The sequence below is a fragment of the Salvia splendens genome, chromosome 8 (genome assembly GCF_004379255.2).
Source record: "Salvia splendens isolate huo1 chromosome 8, SspV2, whole genome shotgun sequence".
Taxonomy (NCBI): Eukaryota; Viridiplantae; Streptophyta; class Magnoliopsida; order Lamiales; family Lamiaceae; genus Salvia; species Salvia splendens.
This window is the reverse complement of record NC_056039.1, coordinates 2,209,460-2,224,568: the sequence shown is the minus strand read 5'-3', so window position 1 is coordinate 2,224,568 and position 15,109 is coordinate 2,209,460. Positions and strand designations below refer to the sequence as shown.

At 38.1% G+C, this 15,109-nt stretch overlaps 2 protein-coding genes across 4 annotated transcripts; both read right to left on the bottom strand.

Annotated features, from left to right (window-relative positions):
• Positions 1-86: 86 nt before the first annotated feature.
• Positions 87-3,448, bottom strand: LOC121745494 (protein FAR1-RELATED SEQUENCE 5-like). 2 transcript variants are annotated; one of them, XM_042139427.1, is made up of 3 exons: positions 3,233-3,448; positions 820-3,056; positions 87-578 (listed from the first exon to the last, which is right to left on the bottom strand). In XM_042139427.1, the coding sequence occupies exons 2-3, from the start codon at positions 3,007-3,009 to the stop codon at positions 405-407; spliced, it is 2,364 nt and encodes a 787-aa protein (XP_041995361.1). In that variant the 5' UTR covers positions 3,010-3,056; positions 3,233-3,448; the 3' UTR covers positions 87-404. The 2 variants fall into 2 exon arrangements, with proteins under 2 accessions (XP_041995361.1, XP_041995362.1); XM_042139428.1 differs by having other exon boundaries at positions 820-3,045.
• A 1,210-nt stretch (positions 3,449-4,658) lies between these two features.
• On the bottom strand, positions 4,659-12,562 carry LOC121743708 (DDT domain-containing protein PTM-like). Of its 2 annotated transcripts, none has more exons than XM_042137045.1 (10): positions 12,343-12,562; positions 11,182-12,115; positions 10,231-10,896; positions 8,840-10,070; positions 8,286-8,577; positions 8,040-8,167; positions 7,479-7,927; positions 7,347-7,375; positions 6,227-6,703; positions 4,659-6,092 (listed from the first exon to the last, which is right to left on the bottom strand). In XM_042137045.1, the coding sequence occupies exons 2-10, from the start codon at positions 12,012-12,014 to the stop codon at positions 5,074-5,076; spliced, it is 5,124 nt and encodes a 1,707-aa protein (XP_041992979.1). In that variant the 5' UTR covers positions 12,015-12,115; positions 12,343-12,562; the 3' UTR covers positions 4,659-5,073. The 2 variants fall into 2 exon arrangements, with proteins under 2 accessions (XP_041992979.1, XP_041992980.1); XM_042137046.1 differs by having other exon boundaries at positions 8,040-8,164.
• Positions 12,563-15,109: the final 2,547 nt, after the last annotated feature.

Sequence of the window (15,109 nt, the reverse complement as noted above, 5' to 3'; positions counted from 1 at the left end):
GAGAGAGTATAAAGTCGAGTGAAGAGAGAATAAACTAATATATTTGATAGAGTATATCACAAATAAAAAAGTACTAATCTTCAAAATAAATCAAAACATTCAGATTACTGAGAAAAAACACCAGACTTATCAGCATTTCAACTGTGCACTTGGACACAAATATATACACTAAATCAATGTTTAATCATTTGCTGCACTAACTAAATGATGGTTGATTAGCTGCTGATAAATCATTTGACATCAGACAGCAACTTATGAAATCCTATAAATAAACAGCATCAGCAAATTCTAAAGACAGAAAATGGCTTCTAGTCGCTAGAGTTCTAACTACTTTGTTGCAGGATCGCGCTCCCAAGACGAGTCGACAGATTCTTTTGCGATCAATGCAAACTAGGAAAGTAATCTTATAGGCTCTCTTTCAAGCTCAGCTTTATGTTTTCGACTTCAACGGATAAACGCTGCTTATGGTCCTCTACATCCTTCAGAAGCGAGAGGAGATTTGTGCGGTATACTTCACACTTGCGGTTGGCACGCTCCAGATCCACAGAAAGCTCGTTAATCTTCCGATCCATGTCATCCTACAGAGATAATGTGGATTTATAAAGAGACATTGATGTATTTATGTGGTTGATGTAAGAGCAGTTTTATAATGAGTCTAACTAATCCACCATATGAACACACACGTTTAATATCAGAATTCAGGATTAACGAGTCTTATAGAATTCAGTCATTCAAAAGCTCTTATAACACTACAGAAAAATATTTACAAAATCATCCAAACTCAGCTAAGTATTAAATTAACTAGATGAAGTGACAAACCTCAGACAGTTGTTGGCCCGAGCTCCCTGGCACTTCCACAGTGCATTGATTCGCCTGAAATCCAATCCGTGCTGAGACATCCCTCATTCGATCATTGGTCAAAGATGACTTCCCCTCACTCTTTAACCCAAGAGCAACTTTGTTTGAAACCTCTGCCAAAGCAGCCATAGCAACATTATAGGAATCTACGGACTCTGCTCCTTCCTCCACAAATTTGAAGGCCTCATGCCGAAGTGTGTTATATCTAACAGTGTGGGATTCCAAATAACTCTGGTATGGGTCACTGACTCGTTCTTCCAGTGTAACACTACTCTTCGCGTTTCTTGTCCATCTCTTTAAGATGTAATGAGATGGAAGCGTGAGTACGTTAGTCACTCTGAAAACAGCCAATACATGTCTGCAAAGAAGTCCCGAGAACTCAAACAGCTGGCAGCTACAAGTAGCTCTCATTTCAAGAACATTGAACTTCACATGATAAGCTTTGTGTTCTTCCCCATATTTTGATACTTGATAACTTATTACTTCTTCGTCATCATCCACTTTCAATGCCATAAAAGTGAGAGTACTAACCAACTCCTCTTGGAATCTTGCGAATATTTTTCTCGTGTAAAATTCAGACACCTGTTTCTCCATTGGAGAAGGAGTTTTCAGAACAGGCGATGCGTTCATAGTGTCCAAATCCGCCTTAACTTCTTTCTCATGGCGGCTCTCTAACGCCTTTTCATACAACTTAAAGAACTGATTCAAATTGGTTGATGCATTTACATACCCATCAAAGTAAGAATTCATACTGTCACTTCTCTGAGTGACCGACATTTCAGCAAAGAAAGTATCGCGAAGATACACAGGGACCCACTGTTTCCGATCATCATAGATGGCTTGAAGCCACTTATGATCTCTGAGATCATACTTATCTGCAAGGGAATGCCAGCACGATTCAAATTCATCGGTGCTTTCAGACAGGTTCACAGACTTGTAGAAAGCAGCTTCGAACTGAGGATGCTGTAGCAACACATGAGACAACTTCTCCTGGCATTGCTTGAACATATGCCATTTGCAGAACCGGTGGCGAGTGTTTGGGAAGACCTGTGTGATGGCGGAGCGAATCACACCATCATGCTCTGTGGTGATTGATACCGGAGAGCGGCCAGACATAGCCTCCAGCCAAGTTTTGAATAACCACACAAAGGAAGCCTCTGATTCATTCATTAGGAAAGCACAACCAAACAGGACAGGCTGTCCGTGGTGATTCAGCCCCGTGAAGGGCGCAAAAGGTAACCTATACCTATTCGACCTGTACGTGGTGTCAATCGTAACAGTATCTCCGAAATGGCTGTAGTCAGATCGCGACTTTGGATCAGCCCAAAACACGTTACCGGTGTACTGATCCTCATCCCCCTGCACTGCATAGAAAAAGTTAAGATTATCAGCCTGCTTCTGCTTCAAATAATCTAAAAGCAGCTGAATATCACCCTCCATGTTCCTCTGCCTACTGTTTCTCATATAATTCCGACAATCAACCTCTGTGAACCCGACTCTACTAATCCCGCCATACTCCTTAATGAGGACAGACATTATCCTCCGCGGTCCCATCCCAGCAGCCTGCAACGTGTCGATCAAAGTCTTTGCAGGGCCAGAGATTTGGCGATGGGATCGGAGGCAATGCACCTGATCAGGCGGCACCAGATCATGATTATGCTCCTTCACAAACCCCGACACCAACCACTTCCCCGACTCCTGTATCTTAACAGACAGGGACGCCTTACACCCCACACGAGTCACAGTCCTCGGCCTCTTGATCTCCCTATCCATGGTCCTCTTCTCATTCAAATTCCTAAACCCCTCCTTCGCACACACAAACGACCGCTGTATGATCGCCCCATCCTTCCTAGAGCGGCGCGAGGAGCTCACACGAGTGCTAAACCCAACCCTCCTAGCGTACGAGTTATAGAACGCCTTCGCAGCCTCCTCCGACTCAAATTCCATCCCCTCACACGGCTCAAGATCATGATCCCCCTCCGGAATGTAAACCCCAACACTGAAAGAGGTCTCCCCACTACCACTGCCGAGAGAATTAGCATCATTTGATGATCCATCAGGCATGTCAACATCATCATTTGAAGGCTCAATGTCAATACCATCATCTCCCCCGCCTAAACCAACATCAAATTCTATAACCCCATTTTCCATTATTTTATGCACAACACCAATTCAATCACCTGAAATCTGCACAGCAACTATCCAAATCACAAACAACAATTACTCCGCATATACATAAAGGTCGAGTCTTGGATGCCAATCCGATCCATTTACCGATAAATCTTCGAGTAATTCAAATAATGAAAACTGAAACTCAAATGGATTAATTTGCAGGAATTGAGGGAGGGAATGAAAAGATACTAAACGGACTTACCAGAATCTAATGATTGTCTTTATGCAGAAAAATTAGAATTGAGTGAAATGGTTTGTCTGTGAAAACTCAAAAAAGGAGAGGGAGTGACGAGTGAAGAAGGCGTGTGGGCGTGGTTGCAGGCAATCAGAGCCCTAATTTGACGAACTCGTATTTATTTGTGAAGGCAATTTCGTATTTTGGATTCTGTAGGGGTCTGCTTGCAAAAGATGAAACTCCCAGCATGATTAGAAGATTGAATCTCAAATATTTTAAATTAAATGGTTATGATTAGCTCGTTTTTATATGGAGAGTATGTCTAATCGATTTATTGACCAAATGATAAATTGAAACTTTGTATAGAAAGAAAATAAAGGTATGGATGTGGCGGATCGAGAACATAGTTTTGAAGTTGTTTGGGTTGTAGTTTGAAGATAACGAACTAAAAGAGAACTAAAAGAGATATATGGATTTTTATATTTTAATGAATTAAATTGTAATTCGCAGCATAAATTGAAAAAAACATCGGTTGTCGTCTTATTTAAAAAAATTTAAGGGATTCAATAAATGAAATGGTTTGTTGTGTGAGGTGAAAGAACTAAACAGATAGAAAGATTTTTATACTTTAATGAGTAAATTATAATTCTGTCGCATAAGTTAAAAATACATTGTTGTTGTCTTATTCAAGAAATAAATTTTGATACATTCATTAAATAAAATGATTTGCAATGTGAAGTGAACGAACTAAAGAGATAGGAGTATTAGGATTTTTATACTTTAATGAGTAAAATTGTAACTAGCCGCCTAAGTTAAAAAACATCGTTTGTCGTCTTATTCAAAAAATATTCTATAGATTGGTGGAGAATCTATGGCATTTATGACCGACCCTAAGCGAAAATTAGGCCATTTGGCAATCGCCTCCTTACGGCCCACAAACGGCCGATGTTTATAGCAATTACGAACCTTCAATTTCCTTAGATTTATATAAACTATTTATTATCAAATTTGTTTGGTTTAATTTTTCACTAATTGCCCCTCTTAAAACTTTTAAATTTTATTTATATATATTTTTGCCGTTCTCGATATAAATTCCTAGCTCTGTCCCGAGTTTATAGGATTGGTTAAGTATTTTTTTTTACATGAGAAAAAAGCATATTTAAAATAAAACTAAAAACTAAAAACTAAAATTAATTAATTATTTTTTTAGCTATATTTACGATCGCTTTCACCATTATATATATAAATAAAGCATTTCATTTTAGCGTGTTAGTTTATGTAAATAACAGTCCACGACTTGATGAGCAATAATTGTAATGTACTACTAATTTTTTGTGAAGAAGAAAAAAAGGGCTTCACACACCAGCACTGGAGATGAAAATGGGTGAACAACTCCCATACAACATGTTTTCTTTTATTTTCTTTTTTTATTATGATAAATGCTCCGACAAAATAAGAAATAAATTAAATAGTAAGCACAATCATGAGAGAATAGTATAGCATGTCAAGTGATTGATAATGGTTAGTCACAAAATGCTGGATTGAATGAATGCCAAATGTTTTCCGTTACCAAATCAATAAGATAAGCACACAAAAAAGGCAGCTTATCAATCAAAGTTGGATAAGAATGCTCGCCTCTTTCCCTCGACTGAACGTAGATCAACCAGCCCGTCTCAGAGCAACGAGCAACGAGGGAATAGCAAGAGAGAGTTCGTTCCCCTGCTCTGGCACTGCCTCGATTTCTAGTCTCAACCGGATAGAATGAGTGGATACCTTTCAACTTTGTAACCGGAGTGCACACTTATATACCTTCTTCCTCAAAAATAGCACTTCACCCAACAATGTGGAACAAAAAGCTCGATTTTCGACTACCTCCATTCACGACAGTTGCCACACCTCCAATTCTCCTCCCATGATGAGGGTTCGCGTTCGACCCAGGGTGAGCAGTGGTTGTGTATCCACATGCCACATAATTGGCAAGAGAGGTCTGGGCACGGTTCTGTGTGCGAGCAGATGTTGCAAGGCACAATCTCCATCTCTGTTCCTATTGATATGATAGGATCCTCGTAATCATCATAGGATATATCAAGCATTTCGTTTTCTGGAAGCGTGGAGGCACTCTCCAGATTTTGCATGACATCTCCTGAAGGTGCATTGCCACTTGCGCGGCTACCATCATCGGATGCAAGCAATTCATGGAAGGAGAAATATGTCTGAGGTTCAAAGTCCATATCATCAAAACCAAGACCATCGTAGTCCAGTGATATACCATCATCGAAGCTCCCATTAGAAACATCCCAATTGACCTCAGAGGATAACGAATCCACACCTGAGCTCTCGGCCTTGGTTTCGAAAAGGTTAGGAGTTTCAACTTGATGGGGGTTGACTGCTGGATAGTTAACTGGGTTGTTTTCGCTCTTTATATGACGTCGGACTGGCAATTTTCCAGAAGAATTCAAGACATTTGCTTCGAAAGGATAAGGAGAGTACGCATCATTCACCTGTTTCACTTGTCTCCTTACTGGCAGCTTGTTTGAACCAGAACGAGGTACGTTTGAGTTATTCCATCCATAATCAACGTTCATCATGCCAGTGCTTTCAGAAGAAGGAGAAAGGACAGGAGGAACATCTGCTACTACACGACCAACTTCTTCCTGCATTGGAATTGCAGAGTAAGCAGAACGCTCTTCCATGTGATGTCCAAGAAACGGAGAATTAGAGTCCATCTCATATCTCTCCAGCTTTGGAGCCTTGCTCTCTACTTTATCATCTAGTGGCTTATAAGGACACACAGGATTTTTTATCCTACGGCACCGGCTACATTTGAACCCTGCCAAGCGATAGACATTCGACTCATCCAATTCCACAGCATCAGCATGCACCCAATCTGTAAATTGGCAGCAAATGGACACATAAATTAGGTACTGTACAGTTCCAAATTTATTAGTTGTTTAAAAAAAGGAAGAAGCACAACTGCGTAAGAAATGGAGATCAAATATGAAATTTACAGAGAAAGCTTACGTTTGCACGATTCGCAACAAATGTACATAAGGTCAGCATTATATGGCAGATTACAAAGCCGGCAAACAGGGTTTGTCATATCCATATCTGGATTGCCTCTCATAATAATGTTTTTCAATCTGAAATCCATACCAGTATCTTCACCATAGCCCTTCCTCCAAATAAAACCCCAATTTTTGTTGTTACTTTTCTTCTTATTTGCAGAAGTATTAATTGATTTTATCTCAGAAGAATAATCCTTCACCCCAACAGATTCTGATGGACGTTTATAACCTACTAAATGTTCACTTCTGCTAGCAGTAACCCCATTTAGCATGTCTTGACCTTGAAGTAGCAAAGGGCTCGTAGGGGACCCATAGCTATTTTGAACTTGAGCAAGAGCCTGAGCATCAGAGCAGGACTTGCAGGTAATAAAAAACTGACCTTCCTCACTCTTTTGAACTGTTGAACTGACTGTACAATGTTGATGATAGAAACCTGGCCGACAAACATGTTATGTTCTCACCAATATAATCATAACCAAGAGAAGAAAAAAAATAATTCTTTGCCACTACAAACTCGAAGAATGAGATGAAGTGACAACATGCATTCAAACATTTACCAACTGTTGTAAAAGTTGTCTCAGGAAAAGAAAATCACCAAACACTGAGCCACAGTGAAGAGAAAAAAGAAATCTAGACACCATGCAGACAAGGTCTCAGTATGTGATGCGTAAGGGAAAATAATACAGAGGCAAATGAGGCGAACACAGTGATTTTTGCTGGCCTTAGTGCATAGAGAAGATGGTGATAAGTTCATCCTCTTTACCACATGTCTGACTTAACAGAAGGACATCACTCTTAGACACGAAAGGAAAAAAAACAAGTATATCCATAAAGAACGTTTACAGGGAAAATAAAAGGCGAAAGGGTACTGGCAGGAGGAAATGCAAGATACAGTTACAATGGATTAGCATCAACTTAATCATCTTCAAAGTTCAAAAAACAAGGGATCAGTTTATTGGTCATTGATTTTTTTTAATATACTATTGGGAAAAACTATTCTGTGGTATTTTAGAGAGGAATGATGTGAATTTAAAAATATAGTGATGCAAATACAATACTACTTATCATTGCAATACCTTGGCATGAACTGCACTTGACAGCATCCCTGAACATCAAACCAATACACGCAAAATGATTATAATTGATATAAAGGGAGAAAAAAGTAATGAGCTCGAACAGAAGAACACACAAATATGTTGGTAAAATACCTATACAAGACATCTTGATGACATGAAGAACAATTACTTCTGGTAATGATTTCCTGCTTCCGTGCAAGATAGGAGAATATATTTTCCCGGGAAGCCTTCCACTGTCTCCTCTGCAGCTTGGGCATGTCTAGAGGGTTGTTTTTCTCTGTTTGTTCTTCATATTCTTTAATCAGATATAAGGGGATCCGTATCTCAGCAAACCAGTATCTTTCCTTTCCATCAACTGGAATTTGCTCTACCTCAAGTACACTTTTCAAGACACGAGAAGGCAGGTGCTTTTGATTACCAAAATCAATGCAGTATCTGACTTCATTTCCCAAAGATTTCTTTTCACAAATAAAAGCATTTCTAAAAGCAGAAGCCTCTGCATCAGGACCTTTTCCATCAGGACGGTTCTGGTCTGGACGTATTAGATCATTCCACCTTACATGAAAGTCAAGGCACCGAACCTGATCCAAGGTCAATAGTTGTGTCAGGATAGAACAGAATTGTAACAGAAAATAAATTATTGCCTGAATATACTGCTCATAGAGAGTGTGGGTTGTATGTGTTCAGATGCACCTGGAGAGCCAATTGTGCCATGTTCCTACTCATTTCAACTGCTGACCTCCATATAAGCTGTCTGCTAATTTTTGGAGTTTCGTATCCGTCAACATAATTTATTCCAGGTATCTTTTTTGAACCACCTGCTATTAGTTTAACTTGTCATCAGATACAGTTATGGATTTCCACAAAATCATATACAGAAACAACACAATACAACCAGCATGGAACTTCTCTACTGAAAAAAATGGTCCAACACATTACCATGACGGGCTGCTTTTCTAACCATTGACGAAGGCAGAACACATCTTTGGAACATAAGCTTTGACAGTGTACCTCCTCTCCACCAGGTGAAATCAGTTGATGTATCCTGGCAATCATCAGTTGCAACTTCCACTACAGCAGAAGGTTTCCGGCCACGCCTGCCTGGTCTGCGCTTCTGGGTTGATCCAGCAGCATTTGCTGCAATCTGAGTGGTAGAAGATTGAGTTGACCCATTATCAACAAGCTTTATCCAATCTCCAGAAAGGGCAATGGGGTGCACATTCTGCTCAAGCTGTAAACAGAAACATGGGTTGAGCATTTAAACTACAATTCTAGACAAGCAAAAGCTGTCAACTTCAGAAATACAGTGATCAGCTGTGGGAGAACTAACAAACAGTTTAAACGAGGAATTAAGGAAAGCATGCGAACAAAAAGAACCCATGATGGAACGCCTGCCCTTGAGTCCCTGTAACTATGTCTCTTATAGCTAAACAACTACTACTATTAAGTAGGACCAGTAACCTGATGATGGGTACAAAAATAAAGATGCTTACTTCACGCAAAAGTAATTTTATTGCAATGCAATCAGTGGCTTGTTCAACTTCTTTGCGCCATCTTTTCCTGAAAGTGTCACTACGGAAGGGACCAATAAGTAGACCACCTAAGCTCTCCTCCATAAACATAATATATGTTGCGACACCAGGAAGTCTCCCATCCTTCTTCATAGAGCGAACACCTGCAAGTACCTTTATAGCCCCTCTGTTGGCATTTGAAGCAGCTGCATTTAATAAGCATCCTCTCTTGCTTACAACATTAGCTTTACAATAAAAGCACCAGGAACATCTCTCCCTTGGGATCTCAACAAGCTTCTTCTCAGAATTTGGCCAGAAAAATTGCATATATGCTGAAGCGAATGCTTTTACATGAAGTAAAACATTTTCAGACATAACTTTCCGGCGGTTATATGAAGATCGATCAGGGACATGATTTTCTTCAGACGAAAGAATGGCCAAATTAGCAGCTGCAGAAGCAGCGAAATCTCCATGCAAATAATTATTTATATAACCAGATGTTTTGAAGGAAGACCCCATGTATGAGCAACCATCACATGAATTTTGATACAACAGCTTGTCCACCCTATTCTTAAGTTCCAGGAACGAATTGGAAGTTTTGGCTTCTTGTGAAACATAGCTGCTTGGACCACTGTAGTAATTGCTCTGGTTTCTTGTTGAGTGGGCAACAACTTCTGTCACATTTGAAGTGCTTTGTTGGCTCAAATCTTTGGTATCAGTAGGCTGACCCATTAAGCCACTGTAAGAAGTGGGTCCATTGGTGTTCACAACAATACCAGATTGCTCTTTAGCAAAATCTGTGTTACCCAACTGAATAGGTTTGGCCACCTTATCCGAAGTGTTCACACATTGGGCAGGTTCATGAACACAGTTCATAAGACTTGAAACAGTCGTATCTGCTGCACTAGTGCTGATACAACTTCCAGTGTTCTCAATCTCAGTCGTCTTTGCAATTGAATCATCCAACAGATTATCCACATGATCGGTACATACACCACTTTCTATTTCATTTGTTAATTGTACACCGACTTCAGTCATCTTATTGAGAGGTACAATTTCCTCAGGCAGTTGCCAATACTGCACGACACCCATGCATATTTCTGAATATATGGCAACATGCTCTGCTTTTGAGCAAAGGGCGTGGAGAGCCCTAGGAATGTCGCGTCTATTGTAGTATCTCAGACAAATTTCAGAGTCCACTGAGGCCTTCAATCTGCACATATATTCCAGAAAATCAAAGCATATTAGTGAAGATAATAAACCATCACATTAGATGAGGCAGCTGAGAAACCTCAGATAATGCCAAGGAGAAGAGAACAGACCAAATTCCACATGGACACAAACAAAATTTCAAGTCAAAATTAGAAACATACACAAGTAGATGGTCACATGTAGCAACAAATACTTGTCCATATGGATCGACACCAAAATTATATCCTCCTCGTAGGGTTGTTCCTTGCAAAATTTGTGGTTCTGTTGCCTTTATTTTACACTCAGGGCAATACCATGAACCTTCAGGCATATGCATCTTGTTCAGTCCCACGCATCTTGAGTGGTAGGACAATGGGCATCCATCACAGCAAAGCAGCAAACCATCCATGCCACAGATGCGACATTCATCACCATTAGCATCATCATCAGCATAACTTTCTGATCTGCCTACTTGAATAGAATGCCTATCAAGAGAAGACTTCATCTCATATGCATCTTGTTCTCTATCCTTGAACCCAGAGGCTCTAGGATGTCTTCTGGATGCACCTGTAGGTTTGACCACTGTACTCGTATCCATGTCTATTCCTACTTCTGATTCTTCGCGCATATCCATTTCTGCTCTCAGTTCTTCAGCGTCCAAAATAAAATCACACAAAATCTGCAAAACAATTAATTTCCTCCCAGCTGATAAAGTGTAATAATCTCTCTCCAGCGAATGGACATAAAAATCCTTCCAGTCAGGGCCATTTTTAGGATTCATCACTATTAGGTAATGGACCAAGTACACTGGCCAAGTTAAATTGTCCAGTAAGTTCCAGTCCAAGCACCTATACAGACAGAAAACAGGAACTTTGATCCACAGCAGGTACATGCTAACCAATAATTTGCTAGAAGTTAAACAAGCACACAGACAAACAATATCATTTTTACCAAAATGTTTGAAGAAGTAAATGTCAGGATAGTAGTTCCAAAGTAACAACACAACATATTCCAATGATAGGAAATTAATTTTATAGCTAATGCAAAGCTGACTTGAAGCACAATTTCTAGATTCTAGTCCCTTGTATGAGGAAGCAAGACAGCACTAGCAGACGGGGAAAGAAGAGGGGTACCTCATGCATTTTAATGCCAGCTCTGAACCTTCTGATGAAAGCCTCTCAATGTGGCGCTTCAAAACATGCAACATAGCAACATGAATGGAGTCCAACAACGTATTTGCGACAGAGCAATTTAGTGCTCCTACAAAATCATCTAGTCCAAAGGGGTATAGAAACAGCGGAACACTAAATGAGCGTAAGAAACTATGTACGGAGAGAAGGTGGGAAACATATGCCTCCGGAACACCAATATGCCCAGAAGACTGAGGCAACTCTGGAGGTGGAACAAGTGGCTCTTCCATGTCTATACTATTGTCTTGATCTCGAGTATCCTCACATGAATCATTTGAGGAATCGGCATCTGCATTGCTATTACCATCATCATGGTTCTCTGCTATGAAGTCTGTGGCAGCTTCACCATTCCTCTGGTCACTCGACAGTGACGAATCAACTTGATTCACATTTTCTGGCTCGAGCGTGTTCTCAACTTTCGAAACCTTCCCATTTACATCTTTAATTAGCAGTAACTTATCCAATTTCTCTTTCTTCTCAGACCACTCACCATTCAAATCACATTCTTCCACTAAAATCACCTTCACTTCACCACTATCCAAATCCTCAAAATCTCCATCCTCATAGTTTACCCGATACAAACCCAAGTCGTAAGACATTATCTTCCCCAAAAACAACCCACTTCCCTGAAAATTTTTCTGCACATATCTTCCCACGAGCCTTAATGACCTCGTAGACATTATTCTCTTCCCATCACGCCCCTCCGTGCTTTCCAAATCACGATTCTTCCGTTTTCTCCCCCGCCGCTTTGGCGGTTCAGGCATCGCAGACTCCATTATACCACCAATGGCAATCGAATTCCTCAGGCACAATCCCTAAATCTAATTCACCATTCCAGCTTCTCCTCCCCAAATATCTCAGCTTCTCTAATAAAAACCTATCACATTTAATCAACAAAGCTCTCAGCACATTCGTATCTCAATTAAAATTGAACAAAAACGAAAACAATAGCCAGATGCGAATTTCTAGACGGCTTTAGATCCAACATTAAAAGTCCACATCCAGTTACCCAAAAAACAGAACGAAAGAGCAAACTACCACAGTTTTCAAACAGCAAACGACAATATGAACAAAATAATAGCGGAAAAAGCGAACAGGAGTTACCGATAATCAATTGAATTCCGATTCGGACGCCGATTCAAATCAACTTAGGGTTCGCGTATTTGCGCATCGAGGGCGAAAAAACAGCGAGACTTGTGCAGCTTTTAGGCTGGAAAGCTAGTGGAATTACACCGCCATTGAAGAGGAATTCAGAGGGGAAAGGGGAGTAGCGTTGCTGTGAGATGTGATGATTTTTTGGAAATGATAAAAACAGCCTAACCAAAAAAGCCTTCGCTTTCTCGTAGATTCCTTCGTCTCGGGATAGTCAGATTAATTACTGCCTGAGTCGACTCGCAAGACTCGTCCGAGTCTTAAATTTTCAATTAATGCGGAATATTTTCTGATTTCGTGATTTTATTTTATCTTATTTTATTTTATTTTATTTTATTTTACTTTATTTTATAAAGCTCTAATTTTTTAATTTGTACTCAAAGGGGCTAACGTTTCTTTAAATGATAATCCTAACTTTTAGGATTTTCAATGAAGTAATTATCACACAATTATTTATTTTGAAAAGTAAAAGCATATTAGCGGTGGATATATTACAAACTCAATTTTCCATCCCATGCAGCCATGCTTTTAAAGAAAAATCCCAACAAAAATGGAATCATTTTTATTTAAAAATAATTAGTACTATATGTTAATTTTTAATTAATCTTATAACTTTTGCAGTTAAATTACTAATATTATCAAGAATATGCATTTTTTCTTTTTTAGTCTGTCTCACAAGAATATGCACTTTCTAATTTTGGAAAGTATTTCTCTCTAATGAGGTGTGACTTATTCTCTACTAACAATACTTTATTTACTTTTTCTCTCTACATCTCTTCTACTTTACCAATTTTACACTAAAATATGTATCAACTCCAAAGTGCATATTCTTTAGGGAATGATGGAATAATTTTTTATTTTTTCACAATTCTCCTATAATGGACAAAAATTAAAGTAATATGACAATGAAACAGGCATTAATTTTGATAAATTGACGTTATTATATTTAAATTGTTAATTAAAATTTGACAATATATATACATAAAAACGATATGATTTTGGCATACTAATTTCGAATTTGACCATAAATGCATAAAAAGTTTCAAAAAGATATGATTTTATATTCAAATTTCAAAAGTTATTGAATTAACAACAAAAATCCATGAAAAAAGTATGGAGTAATTTAAATGATAATTAGGAACATTTCAAAAAAATATGTTTCCCATATTATTTTACACCTTAGTAAAGCGATCATCCTTACTTTTAATAGAAACGTGATTAATCACCCATTTTTGTTGAACGTAATAAACAATTTAAATATTTTGTGGAATGAGACGGGAAATAAGATTAAATAAGTAATTAATTTGAGGTAGTTTGTATTAGACTATTAGCTGAGTTGACCCGGTGAGTTTCGAGTGGGTATGGGAATTTTGCATAATACAGTTGCATTTTTTTCATTTAACGAACAAAAAAATGGGGCGAAGGCATAATTGGCGGGAGTTGATTTGCAAAACTGATTTAGTATTACCCGCCAATAATTGTTTGTTGTAATTTTCAAACCATATTATATTGTTATTTATTTATGCAAACTTTAGCACCCATTTTTTAGTTAGTATAATTGAAATTGTATTTTGCATACTACCTATAAGATTGTCGCACTTATTTTTATTTTCGATATGTCACAAAAATTATATAGTAATGTGGAATCTATAAAATATTGAGTTGTGTGAGGTTTTGAGTATCTTTAATGTTTTAAATATATAAATATTTACTCTTTTTATTTTACATGATCCAAAATTCACGAGATGTCAGGACTCTTTGACCATGTGTCTGCTGAAGAATTAGTCGACAATTCATGGATCGTGGCTTGGCTAAGAAAATCAACTGAATCGTGCGAAAGTGGGTCTTCATGTAATTGTCGTTGCCTTATGGCCCCGGACCTAAGTGATCTATCTATGATGTGGATGTAACTTGGGTTGCTATTGTGAAATTGTTAGACATGTTGTTCATAGTGAATCATAATCGGAATCGGCATTTAAGCATCTTGGTTCAAGTCTAAGTGATGGCTTGACATATCATATCCTCGTAAAAGAGAAGAGATGTAGATCTTATAATAAATAATACTCTGTTCGTCCCTAAAAAGTATGAACTATTTCCTTATTGATCTGTCCTTAAAAAAAGTATGAACTTTATAGTTTTGAAATACTTAAACAACATATTATCCACACAAATCATTTTATTTACAACTTGTACCATTATACTACACTGCTATAGACGTGGAACCTACTTTCAACTAATACTACTTACACTACCATTTATCTATCTTATTTTATCAATTGATATATATTAAAACTCATATCGAACTAAATGTTCATCCATGAGGGAGTACAATAATCCGAATTTTCTATTCCAATCTTATAATTAAGGATATTTGAGTGAGTGTGGTGAACCACATGTATGTGTGTTTTAGATATGTTGAAAATAGAGTTAATGGTAACTATAAATTCCCTGTAATAATATAATTAGTGACGGGTCCAATGAATCATTGTGGACTTGTGGGATCGAGCTGCATCATTACTCATATGTATAATGTATAATATAATGTATAATATTTAAATAAATATTTATTAAATAACACGATCAATGTCATTATAAATTCATTATTGAGTCTATGTAGTGATAATCATGCAAATTACATTTATACTTTTGTAGCATTATACAAAATTACAAAATCAAATATTGAAGGGCAGAATATAATTTTTTTAATTTTAGGTCCACA

What these genes read in the sequence shown, in the direction of transcription:
- LOC121745494 (XM_042139427.1), bottom strand. Translation starts at nt 3,009, where the DNA reads ATGGAAAATGGGGTTATAGAATTTGATGTTGGTTTAGGCGGGGGAGAT. An exon ending in CGGGCCAACAACTGTCTGAG is followed by an intron (nt 579 to 819) that starts GTTTGTCACTTC and finishes TTATCTCTGTAG; the next exon opens with GATGACATGGATCGGAAGAT.
- LOC121743708 (XM_042137045.1), bottom strand. Translation starts at nt 12,014, where the DNA reads ATGGAGTCTGCGATGCCTGAACCGCCAAAGCGGCGGGGGAGAAAACGG. An exon ending in ACATGTGACCATCTACTTGT is followed by an intron (nt 10,071 to 10,230) that starts GTATGTTTCTAA and finishes ATATATGTGCAG; the next exon opens with ATTGAAGGCCTCAGTGGACT. An exon ending in TTGTTGCGAATCGTGCAAAC is followed by an intron (nt 6,093 to 6,226) that starts GTAAGCTTTCTC and finishes GCCAATTTACAG; the next exon opens with ATTGGGTGCATGCTGATGCT.